Source organism: Curcuma longa, chromosome 1 (genome assembly GCF_044706935.1).
Source record: "Curcuma longa cultivar G26 ecotype Majalengka, Jawa Barat chromosome 1, ITB_CL_G26_1.1, whole genome shotgun sequence".
Lineage (NCBI taxonomy): Eukaryota > Viridiplantae > Streptophyta > Magnoliopsida > Zingiberales > Zingiberaceae > Curcuma > Curcuma longa.
This window is the reverse complement of record NC_133861.1, coordinates 20,534,269-20,547,380: the sequence shown is the minus strand read 5'-3', so window position 1 is coordinate 20,547,380 and position 13,112 is coordinate 20,534,269. Positions and strand designations below refer to the sequence as shown.

At 36.9% G+C, this 13,112-nt stretch overlaps 2 protein-coding genes and 1 pseudogene across 2 annotated transcripts; 1 reads left to right on the top strand and 2 right to left on the bottom strand.

The window, feature by feature from the left end:
• Positions 1–2,882: 2,882 nt before the first annotated feature.
• LOC141825899 (uncharacterized) lies at positions 2,883–4,862 on the bottom strand. Its single transcript, XM_074713170.1, is given in 5 exon segments — positions 2,883–3,247; positions 3,318–3,918; positions 3,921–4,147; positions 4,150–4,278; positions 4,841–4,862. Coding segments are annotated over 5 exon segments (1,344 nt in total).
• A 287-nt stretch (positions 4,863–5,149) lies between these two features.
• Positions 5,150–8,264, bottom strand: LOC141841417 (uncharacterized). Its single transcript, XM_074729595.1, has 3 exons — positions 8,149–8,264; positions 6,116–6,229; positions 5,150–5,476 (listed from the first exon to the last, which is right to left on the bottom strand). The coding sequence occupies exons 1-3, from the start codon at positions 8,209–8,211 to the stop codon at positions 5,354–5,356; spliced, it is 300 nt and encodes a 99-aa protein (XP_074585696.1). The 5' UTR covers positions 8,212–8,264; the 3' UTR covers positions 5,150–5,353.
• Positions 8,265–9,770: 1,506 nt separating this feature from the next.
• Positions 9,771–12,674, top strand: LOC141821998 (importin subunit beta-1-like; annotated as a pseudogene).
• The last annotated feature ends 438 nt before the right edge of the window (positions 12,675–13,112 follow it).

The window sequence follows — 13,112 nt, the reverse complement described above, 5'->3', positions numbered from 1 at the left end:
CGAGATTATAAAGGACTTAATATTCAGTTAACACGGAACTGAACCGAACTGTGAATTAATTAAAATGGAACCAATCGAATTTTTTGAAGTAAATCGAACTTTTCGATAAAAATGAAACAAACTGATTGATAAAACATCAGTTAATTCTATTTTCGATTGAATTAATAGATCTTTTTATTTCTATTCAATTTTATTAGTTCGGAATTATGAATTTAAGATTTTTTTAATTTAAAATTTTAAGATTCAATTTATTCTATTTAATTGAATTAAAAATTTTAAAATTGACATCCAATCGAATTAACCTAAATAATCAATATTTGTATTAAAAAAATAAATTTTAAAAATAATCAAATTAAATTTTAAATTTTGATTAATTTATTATTTTAATTTAATTGAACTTTTGCTGGTCCCTAACTGATCTAACAAGTTCGAGCTCGAGTGGCCAGCGCGGCATAGCCCAGTTGACAATGTCGATTTGGCGGAAAAAAAGATAAGAACTTGAGGTAGCATTCCAGTATGTACTGGTTCGGTAACATTCAAATGTGTCAATGTTGTCGTCGTCGATGATCATCGTCGGTGGCATGTGGCTAGGCGAAGTCCCAGTGACGAGTGAGTCGATCGCCTAGGCACTCTGATTATGCATCTTGGTCATGCTCCTCGTCACTGTGTTTGCTGGCATCATCGACTAACAAAGAGTAAATTAGCTAATTTTTAAATATTTATTTCTTTTTTACTTTTAAAATTAGTCAAAAATCCAAACGACGTCCCAAATCCCAAATTAAGAGAAATATTAAATGTACATTTTTTTTAAAGAAAAAAAAATGGACACTCCATTATTGATTTTATCTTGAAAATATTTTTTGACCTCGTGTACTACCTAATAGCTGTTATTTGTAACAACTATATAATAGCTTATATAATTATTTTAAAGTAATTTAAATAAAATTTAAATAATTTTACCTAAATTGATAAATAATATTTTGATATAATATTATTCAGAAATTCTAAATCTTAAATTCTAAATCATAAATTATCTTATGTTATAATAGCTATCGGGTAACTTCTATTGGGTGTAAACCCTAAACTCATCATAAACACGTTATAGTGGATAATTTATATATATTATAATAGCTACTTGGTAGGTGACTTCTACATGTTGTAAATGCTAAATCTTAAATTCTAAATTCATTTTATACACGTCGTAGCAACTGAATAGTTTATACACGTTATAGCACTAGCGATAACTATTATAATAGTGTTGGATCAAGAGGTATTTTGGGATAAAATCATTGAAGAAGTATCCATTTAACTTTAATTAGAAATGAAATGTACATCATTTTATAAATGATGGATGCCTATTTGATTTTTTACCTTTAAAATTTAAATAACAAATTTAATCTAAATATTTATTTTATTTATCCTTTTAAGTTAAGAAAATAGAAAACAGCCTTTTAAACCAAACAATGCTTAATCACCAATTGAACTAACTTAATCATGCAATGAGAAGGGGACTAAAGGCGGGAGGTTTAGGGAGGGAGAAGACTGAGAAAATAATGAGAAGAAGTGCAAATTCTAATTTTTTGGATTCTATTTATCCTGATTTCATTCTCTCATTATCAGTTGATATGGTACCAGTTATACTATTTAATTATTTTAATCATAATCTTTTATTAAAAATATAGAAATCTATTTTTTTTATCTTTTTATTTTCCGCTTTTAAACGTCGAACATGCAAAAGAATTAAATGGATTACAAGTCTTAATTTTAATCGGATACATTTGGAGTTTTTTTAGAACCTTTTGATTTTTGGGCAATTGTCTTATTTTTTGAGAGTATTTTAATACATTTATAACCAATTGATCCTCTATTTTTTATCATATGATTATTTAACAGTATATGAATGGCAGGCGTGTAATTTCATATAGTTTGGGAATCGATAAATTTGCTATACTGGGTAAAGGTTGTATCTCGAGAAAGTTAAGGAAATATTCTCCTCGTAATGATCAATTATAACTTTCTAATTTACTTTCTCACAGATGATCGACTAATTATGTAAAATTGTTGGATGACGAATTTCATCTTTTACAATAGAAAATTGATAAATTTCTCAACCCATGCCTCTAATTTGAGAAATACCTAAAATATATCTCTTAGTTTATAAATTTTAAAGCAACATCTTAGACGTTATCCTTCAAAGCGGCAATTCTAATATAAAAAAGCAAAAATTTAAAGAGTATGTTTTTTTTTCACAATTAAAATCAACTTCTACAATTTTCACTCATTCAAAAAAATTAGACTAATCACTCATGCATGCCTAAGCAAACTTATCAAATAATTTTGATCAAATTTAAAAACTTAAAAATATTTTTTAAAAAATAATTTCATGACACAAGGGGGTCGTAGTGACGCAGGTAAGCAGGAAAATTGAGGCAATTTCAACGGCTCACAGATGCTCTCTCCTTTCGTAAAGGATGAGAAGATAATCACAAAGAAGTTGCCAGGGCATGACCAACTATTGCCCTGTTATTTGTTTTCCATTATATTATGTCTTCTCAAACTATTATAGTTAGTCCACAGTAGTGCATGAAAGTTGTCAAAATCTCAGTGGACGTCAGAAAACTTTTTATTTAGGAAAACACTGGTCATCTGAGATTTTTAAGCATTCAAATCTTCTTTGAATCTTGTACTCAGTAGTTGAGCTAATGCATATTCTTTTGTAACCTTTCTAATCTTTGCTAGTTTCAGTTTTGTCAAAGCAAGCATTCTTATTATCTCGAAGAGAAGCAAGAACTTTAGATGATGGACCACATCTTACGTTATTAATTTCTAATTTATAGATGTCTGATACTACTTGCAAATGATGAGGAAGAACTATATACCACTTATGAACATGATCTGACAATTGAATTGGTTATCTCAGAGACAGTTTCCTCGAGAAGTAGATCGAGCACCTTCTTTGCAACTTCTGCTGCTATCTCACGGTTCTCTTCCGACCTCCAAACCTTGTTCAAATTCGACATCCATGCCGAGATCTTCACTTCCTCTCCTGTGAGCTCGATAACCCTCAGCCAATTTCGACTGTGATCTTGACCAACTGGCTTGGAATTGCTTGTTGTCTCAGGAGTTGGGGGCGGTTCTCTGCTGGTAGAGATCAACTGGAGATGAAAACCTGAAGTTATGCAGTTGAGATTCTCAAACTTGGATGAGAGTCTCCTTGGGTTCTGGAACTCTGATATCTCCTCTTCTTCTGGATTACCCCAACAATTAGACCTCCATTTAGCACAACTATAGTGGGCGATTAAATTACTAAAACTCACCTGAATCGAGAGAATCAGTGTAGCGGATGAGGAAAGGATAGTCCAGGACTGAAACAGGACTAAGATCTTGATGGCAGCAGCAAGGCATGTTCTTTGTGCTGTTACAGTTGTCAATTCCGCAAGGTTTGCTACTGCTGTGCTCTTTCTCAGGGGAATTCTCCTTTCGAAGCTCAGAATTCTTGCGATTGTTTCTGGCCTCCTTTCCACCGGAGAATTCCTCTTTCCTCTTCTTTAGCTTACATTTCCGGCCAATTCTCCCTACTTTCTCCTCAGGAACGAAGCTCAGAACCAGGAAGTTCTCGTTCTCCTGCCTTAGGAAAACAGGAGCTTCACAAAGTGACCGCCCAGACTCCGGAGAAGTGCAGGGGAACACTGGCATAGAATCGAGCCCCATCATCCGCGCCACCACGGAGGGACTCGCCGGCTGTGGCTTCTTCTGCGCAGCACTGTCACCGGCCGCATTGCCGCTGAGGCTCGCGCACAACAGTCGACGAACAAACGCAGACACACAACCGGTGCCGGCGTTGGAATTCAAGCGGAAGGGGGAGGGTGGTCGAGGGGTCTTCATGAGGAGGGGGAGAAAGCAAGAAGAAGAAGAAGAAGAAGAAGAAGAAGAAGAAGAGAAGAGGGAGTGGTGAGGAGAAGGTAGGTAGCGCAGTTAGAGGAAGATTTGAATGGGAAGAGGAGGGAACCGAGGAGGCAGAAAGCACAGGCTTTTGCTTTAGAAACGAACAGTGACGATAGAGGGAGAGGCATAGGGGCTGGCGTTGTCGGAGGTGGGCCATGGAGAATTGCTTTTGGTCTGGGAGAGGAAGAGAGGGAGGTGGGTAGATCGGAGCCCGGCAAACTGCTTGTGGCACCCACAATTCTCCATCCTTCTGCTGCTGCTGCTGCTGGTTCTTCAGTGTTTTGCAGGTTTTTGCTGGTGGTGGTGAGGCAGTCAAGTCAACCGAATGTGTGACTGAGAAGCATTAAAAACGACCCCGAAATTAAAAGATCGATTCTCCTCAAGGAAATTGACGTGGATGGACGTTAAAGCTCGACGAAATGCCATCGATAACAGCGGCTGGGTTTTCAAAAGAGCAAATATAGGCATCTCGTTAGAATTTTGAGTTTGGACTTCCCTACAAAAGCTTCATATAAAAATAATTAGATTTTTCAACACATGGCCATGCAGATCTCATCTCAAAGAAGATTGATCTCACAAAAAGGATTCCTTCATGAGTTGGGTACGCCTTGACACTACAAATTCATTGCCGTAGACGACATAGATCAGGGATTAGAACAAGAAGGCTCAAAGAAAAGGAAAAGGGGAGGATGAGATCAAATCACAAGGAACCCACAACTAATTCTGCACTAACTCATTCTGAAAATAAATTTATCAGACGCATAATGACCTCAAAAATAAGCATATAAGGTGTGGCTAAACTCACGCATGTTCTGTATACACTTATTCTACAAGTCTGCTAGTTTAAGATTTTGATGAATTAATTTATGTACATATGCCTCAGTATCTTAAATACCCATACATAGTCCCCAGGACATAGCGTAAATGGTGGACACATGATATTGCTTGCGTAATGGTCAAGAGTCGATCCCCATGAAGTAATGACCTGCATTTTTTGATCTCACCATGCACCTAATGTCTATGAATTAACCTCCTTCCATATCCATGAAGCCGACTCTAGGAGGGCCGTTAAGGTAGTGGATCTACCTTTAAATACCCATACATATTCATGAAACATTAAATCTAAAAAACAGATTATTGGAATTTGGTTCTACACAAAGCAATATGATTTCCTTGGCAAGTGGAATCTCCTGCAAACCAGATGTAACAGGGATCTAAATCACAGTTCATTGCTGATCATGAGCTTATACACTAATAACATTTAGCACAACTTAGTTTAGATATAGCTAAGAAGTCCACTTTTCACTTTCCTAAACTTCCTGATCATCTTCTGCTCACAGAATAATACTATCAGTTTTGCATACTGAACATGTAACTGGCAGTTCAAACCTTGATATTACAAAGTGATTCAGGAGCTGGAGCTGTGAGATTTGTCCCTCTTCATCGTTCCTGAAGATGATGGTTCACCAGTAGAGTCGGGAGAAACTGGCGAAGGCTCTTTCTTTAAAGTTGTTGGCATCCCGGAGATTTCCTGGCAGAAGTCCAATCTTAGTTAAGTATGATAAAAAAGGATACTAATCAAACAAAACTTAGCAGGAAGTATGTGTCACTAAAAAGTCTGGAGTTTCTACAGATAAAAACTAATGGCCAGAATTGCAGGAAAGGAAAAGCAAGTATTATAATATGCATATCCATTTCAAGTGAAACTGATAAAACCTTATAAGAAGAGTAAAGCAATTATTATAATATGCATATCCATTTCAAGTGAAACTGATAAAACCTTATAACAATTATTAAAATATGCATATCCATTTCAAGTGAAACTGATTAAACCTTATAAGAAGAGTTTGGACAAAATGGAAGTTGCCTACTATTGCTTTGGCTTTGTCACAAGTGAGACTGCTACTCATGATTGTATCATTTAGTGAGCTCAAGCAAAAATATTTCATACAATATCAGAAAGTAATTTCATTATCTTGCTGAGGTTGTTCTCATGATAATAAATTTTAAAAAATAGTTTAGAAATTTTCTTTGCTTTATACGAATGGTGCACTAGAACGTCCAATGAATATAAAAGAATAAAACTCTCTTGCACAATTTGGTTATGGTATTTGATGTTATCAATGCAGATAGAGAGGGGAAGGTGAAAATGAAGCAACAGAATATGTACCTTCATTAAATGTAACCGAAGATCACTTGGCCGAACTTCTTCCCCAATACAAACCATAACAAATTGAGAATACTGATACAGAACGTCAGCAGCAGCTTGCTTTTTTTGTTCGGTCTGAATTAACACAAGCATAGTAGCAAAAACTACCCAAAAAATTGACCTAAGCTATAAAAAATATGAGCACAAAATACATTCATAAACAATAAAACATAATGAGTACTGTCTCACACAAACATGTGTTACCTTGCTAAAATGCTAATGTTGAATCCAAACCCAAATACAAAATTGAGGATGACATTATGCCTTAACAACTGGCATAAAATAGTGTAAACTAATGTTATCAATGTCAGTCCAAGTCAGAATCAAAAAGGATGAAGGTTACATTATGCTCAGATTGAGAATCCAAGATTGCTTGCTTGTTATTCTTGTAGACTCACATGAGCAAGAATAGTAGTAATAAGAATATGTTGGATTTATTTGTTAATAATAACAATAAGATGCTGTTTCATTTAATAATAAAGCAGCAGGTAAATAATGCAATTTTATGCTATTGAAAGTGGAAACAGTTCATGTTGGATACAGGCCAGTGCAAATGATGCTGCTTCATTTTTCAACTATGCGCTAGTAATATATAATGGTAAACTAAGATATTTGTCGTTTATTGAGAATAAAACCATTTATTATTATTTACTTAAACTTAGGGATAAAGGTTATATATTATTTGATTAGTCAATCATTCTCGAGTAGTAGACTTCTTTGTTTCTCCCTTTTGCATCTCTCAGAAATGGACACTTTAATATGCATTCAGACTATGACCTTGCCTCAACCTTTATCCCTTCTATGGCTAATAATTTCTGGAAAGTGAAAGAAAGTACAAATACAGCTCTTTAGTACAACAAAAAAAGACATCTTTAGCATTAAGGAAACAAAGACAGGCAAACCACAGGGCTTACCTCAGGAATGCTTTCAAGTTCTAAGAAGTAGATGCATGCTCTTTTAAGGTGAAACAGTGAAACAACACTCATGCATAAATGAGGCCATCTACAAGTTTCATGAAACACACATAATGATGGAGGAATAACATTCTGGCAAAATAACTATTTGTCTACTTTGCCAATCAATTTTTTTTCTTTTTAATAAAGGATTTATAAGATTAATCACAAATTCTTAGGAGTCAGTTATTAGTTTTCATAAGGCAATTACAACACCTCCAATCATTGTTGAGGCTAATTTTAATTAGTAAACCTGTGACCTTTTTCACATCACATTGCCAACTTTTAATTAACAAAATATACACAATACCTTAGCTACGGTTCTAGAAAAAAAAAACAGACAATTGCCCAAAAAGGTTCTATGTTTCAGTTGTTTTTCTCCGCTCAGGTCCCTTTTTTAATTACCAGCCAAGTCCACACTACTCACTAGCCAAGTGGCAAAAACGAAAAAGAGGCCTGGGCAGGGCAAAAAAATAGAAAAAAAAAAGGATTTTTCTAAAGCAATTGCCAAAAAGGAAAACAATACTATGCTGATTTTTGTTAATCATATATCTTTTTATCCAAGGACATACAAATTAAAAATAGATCAATCCACGAATAGAGTACTTGCATTCATCCACAAAACAATCATTCCATCCGTGATTTAAGATCACAAAATCAATTGCAAAAGAAAGAAATACGGAATGAAGTAAGAGACGTATGAACAGAGTAGCTATGACGCACTAAGTATTATAGAAGTTTGATTTGGAAACTCTTAAACGGATATATACTGCGCCGAATAATTCGTAATGGCTGTCAAATACATTTTAATTGCAAAGCTAAAGCTCCTGGAGGATGCCTACTGGATTGGGATGACTAGTACTGACGCTACATCAGAACCGTGATCGGGAAAAAAAAACAATTCCAGTTTCATATGCGAGGCTCGATTTTGAACAAAAAGACAGACACGATTAATCATCAACCATGAACTAAAATGCCTCACTCGTACAAATCACATCGTTGATAAACATAAATCTAACCAACACAAATCACAATTGATACCTCGTAATCATCCTCTACGACCTTCGGCGTCCGCCCCATCGCTTCTCGTCCTCTTCCCGACATCAATCTCGGCGGCTCGATCCCTAAAGCCCACTTTCACGTCCCCAGCTTAACCCGGCCCGTGCAAAGTTTATTTGGCCCTAGTTTACTAAACATATTTTAAATATAAAAAAACCTAACATGCTATAATTTTTTTAAAAATTAAAAATATATATATTTCGTTAAAATTAAAAGATCTGTGTTAAAATTAGTTAAAATACTAAAAATTTGTATCATAGTTAACAATTATAACTGATCTATTATCGGATCTCAAACAAGGTTCCCAGTATAGTTTGGGTACAGCTATTTTTGCACCCTGGGCCAGAAATTGTCATCCTGGGCTTAACAAGGATGGCCCATTTAGGTAATCGGATTCGGATTCGGATTCGGATTCGAATCCATTTACTAACGAGGATTGAGCGATTTGAAAAAGAAAATTAGGGTTTGCTGCTCCCGCTTCACTGCCCCGTTCTGTTCGTTTTCAAGACCCTTCTATAAAAGTCTCGCATCCACGGCTTCTTCCTTCTCCAAATCGCACGGGGAGGTTAGAGTTAGCGACCGCTAGATCGAAGCCACGATCCCAAGCTTCTCTTAATCTTCTCCTCCGATCTGTGGCCCGCGCTTCTTTGTTCCCTTTTGATTACAGTTAAGGTATCGCTCTCCTCCTCCGACTTAGGGTTTCTTTACGAACCGATCGGATTTCTAGACTTTCGGATCCATTTCATGGTTTCTATGTTTTCGATTTCTTATCTTTTTTTTTTTCGCTTGCAAGCGATCATGTCGGTGGTGGATCCATATCTACTTTGTCGCAGTTTATTTCGAGTGTTTCTTTGTTTAAACAAGTATCTGTACTTGAATGTGGATGTAATTTGTGGCGCTTTTGTTTATTCAACGAGGGCTTAAATTTGTATGTGCACTGGCTACTGCATCATAGTAGTTCGGTTTAGGGACTAGGGTTTATACACATTTCCTTCGCTGACTACTATTTATTTTACTTACATTCAAGAACACTACCGACTGAGGCATAGTAGTCTGGTTCAGGGCCTAAGGTTCATACACTTTTCCTTCGCGTAATACTTTTTTTTTGCAAGAATTTCATTGCATCTGTCCGTTTTTTTTTTGTTGAACTTTTTCACTTCATTCCGAGTTGGTTTGGGTATGCATAGATTCTCACTAGATCGTTGATTATTGTTCTTTTGAATGTCCCAATCAGGATCTTTTGTGCAAGTAAACTATTTTGTCTATTGGATTTGCATTGGTCTTTCTGGTCTTAGAATATCTTTATTTTGTTAGTTACAATGATGATCAGTACTAGCACGTTATGCATACTTCTAGATTGTTATTGATCTTAGAAGATATGAACTGGAAATTTACCTTTTTTAGTAAAACATATATGTTCTTTGATCTTCATTGTTTTGTTAGTTACAGTGATGGTAATTACTAACGTGTTCTTACTTCTAGATTGTATTTGAATTTACAGCTTTTATGCGGGCATAGAAAAATTGAGCTTGATTTCTCTTGACTACAGTTAGATTATCGTTAGGCACTGGATTAAATTTCTTATTTTGTTTCTTGTTTGTTGCTTTATTGTTCTATAGTGCCTTGTACATGGCGATGGAGATTACACAGGTCCTGTTGGCAGCCCAATCTGCAGATGGGCAGATTCGAACTGTTGCTGAAGAAAATCTTAAGCAGTTTCAGCAACAAAATCTTCCTCTTTTCATCCATTCATTATCAACTGAATTATCAAGTGAACATAAGCCTCCTGAATCTCGAAGACTTGCTGGTATTATACTGAAAAATTCTCTGGATGCAAAGGATGCTGCCCGTAGGGAAGAACTTACTCAGCATTGGGTCAATATGGATCCATCTATCAAATCCCAAGTGAAAGAGTCCTTGGTGCAGACACTTGCATCATTGGTTTCTGAAGCACGGCACACCTCCTGTCAGGTCATAGCTAAGGTTGCATCCATTGAGATACCCCGACGCGAATGGCAGGAGCTTATAGTGAAGCTGCTGAACAACATGACTCAGCCAGATTCCTCTGCTCCATTAAAGCAAGCAACATTGGAGGCATTGGGCTATGTTTGTGAGGAGATATCACCTCAAGACCTGGAGCAGGAACAAGTAAATGCTGTCCTCACTGCTGTTGTGCAGGGTATGAACCAAATGGAACATAGTTCTGAAGTTCGTCTTGCAGCTGTTAAAGCTCTCTACAATGCTCTAGATTTTGCTCAGGCTAACTTTGAAAATGAGACAGAGAGGAATTTTATCATGAAAGTTGTATGTGAGATTGCTATGGCCAAAGAACCAGAAATCAGACAAGCAACTCTCGAGTGTCTTGTTTCGATAGCCTCTACATATTATGGTTACCTTGAGCCATATATGCAGACTCTTTTTAATTTAACTGCAAATGCAGTGAGAGGGGACGAGGAGCCTGTCGCTCTTCAAGCCATTGAATTTTGGAGCTCAATTTGTGATGAAGAAATTCAGATTCAAGAGGAAAGTGAACAAGATGATACTGGTAATTCTCCACATTCTAATTTCATTAATCAAGCACTTCCTATGCTTGTGCCTTTAATGTTAGAAACACTGCTAAAGCAAGAGGAGGATCAGGACCAGGAAGACGGTGTCTGGAATTTGTCTATGGCTGGGGGAACCTGTCTCGGACTTGTTGCAAGAACTGTTGGAGATGCAATTGTTCCCCTTGTGATGCCGTTTGTGGAGAGTAATATAACAAAGGGTGACTGGAGGTGCCGTGAGGCAGCTACTTTTGCATTTGGTTCAATTCTTGAAGGTCCATCTGTTGAAGAAACTTGCACCCCTTGTTCATTCTGGACTTGAGTTCTTGTTGAATGTAATGAAGGACCAAAATAGTCATGTCAAGGACACAACTGCATGGACCCTTGGTAGGATATTTGAGTTCCTGCATTCTCCTAGTAGTGAATATTCAGTTTTAACTGCTGCAACCCTTCCACGGGTCATGTCTGTTTTATTGGAAAGCATAAGAGATGTTCCAAATGTGGCTGAAAAAGTTTGTGGAGCCCTTTATTTTCTTGTGCAGGGTTATGAACGTGGAGATTGTAGTTCATCAATCCTCACACCTTATCTTGGCGATATTGTTACAGCTCTCTTATATACAGCTGATCGTGTAGACACAAGCAATCCCAGGCTTCGTTCTTCTGCTTATGAAACACTAAATGAGTTAGTTCGATGCAGCAACCTATGTGAAACTTCAAACTTGGTCGTGCAACTCCTCATGGAAATGATGAATAGATTAGGTAAAACTTTGGAGCTCCGGATTGTATCATCTGATGACAGAGAAAAGCAGAGTGATCTGCAAGCCCTGCTTTGTGGTGCACTTCAAGTAATAATACAGAAATTGAGTAACTCAGATGAGACGAGTTCCATACTAAACCAATATGCTGATCAGATGATGGTCTTATTTCTACAAGTTTTTTCTTGCCGTAGTTCTACTGTGCATGAAGAAGCAATGCTAGCAGTTGGTGCCCTTGCTTATGCTACAGGGCCTCAATTTGTTAAGTACATGCAAGAGTTTTTCAAGTATTTAGAGATGGGTTTGCAGAATTTTGAGGAGTATCAAGTCTGCTCAATATCAGTAGGTGTTGTAGGCGACATCTGCAGAGCATTAGACGACAAGATTCTTCCTTATTGTGATGGTATTATGAGTCGACTTCTGAAGAACCTATCAGATCCTGTTCTGCATCGATCTGTCAAGCCTCCTATATTTTCATCTTTTGGAGATATTGCTCTTGCAATTGGTGAGCACTTTGAGAAGTATATTCCTTATGTGATCCCCATGCTGCAAGGAGCTGCAGACCTCTGCTCTGAGTTGAGTCCCGATGATGACGATATGCAAGAATATGGTAATCAACTTCGACGTGGCATTTTTGAGGCTTACTCTGGTATCCTTCAGGGATTCAAAAGCTCCAAGGCAGCACTGATGCTTCCTCATGCTAACCCTCTTTTGAAGTTCATTGAAGCTGTCGTTAGCGATAAATACAGGTAGGAATAGTCCCCTATAATTAATATTCTTCTTTTTTGCAACATCTAAAGATGACCTCAGATTTGGTTCTTTTTCCAGGGATGAGGAGGTAACCAAAGCTGCAGTTGCAGTGTTAGGAGATCTTGCAGATGCTCTTGGTCCGAACACGAAAGTCCTGTTGAAGGACCACAGTTTTCATGTTGAGTTACTGGGAGAGTGTATTCAGTCGGACAATGACCAATTGAAGGAAACTGCTGTTTGGACACAAGGAATGATACACAGGGTATTAGTGTCATGAGGCAAGATTTATATGCTACCACATTGCATTGAAAGTGTTCATCTACTTTCCCCATAGTCTTTAGCAGTGTATCACAGTTTCTGTTCTTATATTATTTCTGCCCTTCTTTTGTGTCCTTAGTGTCATTGTTTTCTTACCTTGGTTAAATGTTCAATATGGAGCTCGAACTTGGTTTACGGTCCACTGGTTTGTGGTTCAGAAAACATGAAATTCATGGAATTGGCTAAGATTGTGCAACTGCACTGTTGCTTATTTTCTGAGAAACTGTTCTCTTTGCCTTTTTTATTAGATTTGACATGATTACTTGTATTCAGTCTCTCAGATGCTTCAAGTTGTTTCTTCATTATGTTTACTTTATTGAGCATTTCTAGGTACTTAAATTATCACTCATTTTTGGATACTATAGGGAGAAGGGAAGCTTTGGCGCAACAATAAAGTTGTTGCCATGTGACCTAAAGGTCACGGGTTTGATTCACGAAAATAACTTATTACAATGCAGAGTAAGACTGTGTACAATTGACCCTTCTTCGAGATCTCACATTGGCAGAAGCTTCGTGCAACAGACTGCCTTTTTTTTGGATACCTTACAGAGACATTGTCTCATCAAATATACAACACATC

Excerpts from the sequence above, each read along its gene's own strand:
- LOC141841417 (XM_074729595.1), bottom strand. The coding sequence starts at position 8,211 with ATGTCGGGAAGAGGACGAGAAGCGATGGGGCGGACGCCGAAGGTCGTA. Across the intron at positions 6,230-8,148 it reads TCGTAGAGGATGATTACGAG|ACCGAACAAAAAAAGCAAGC; the intron begins GTATCAATTGTG and ends GTGTTAATTCAG. Across the intron at positions 5,477-6,115 it reads TTCGGTTACATTTAATGAAG|GAAATCTCCGGGATGCCAAC; the intron begins GTACATATTCTG and ends GACTTCTGCCAG.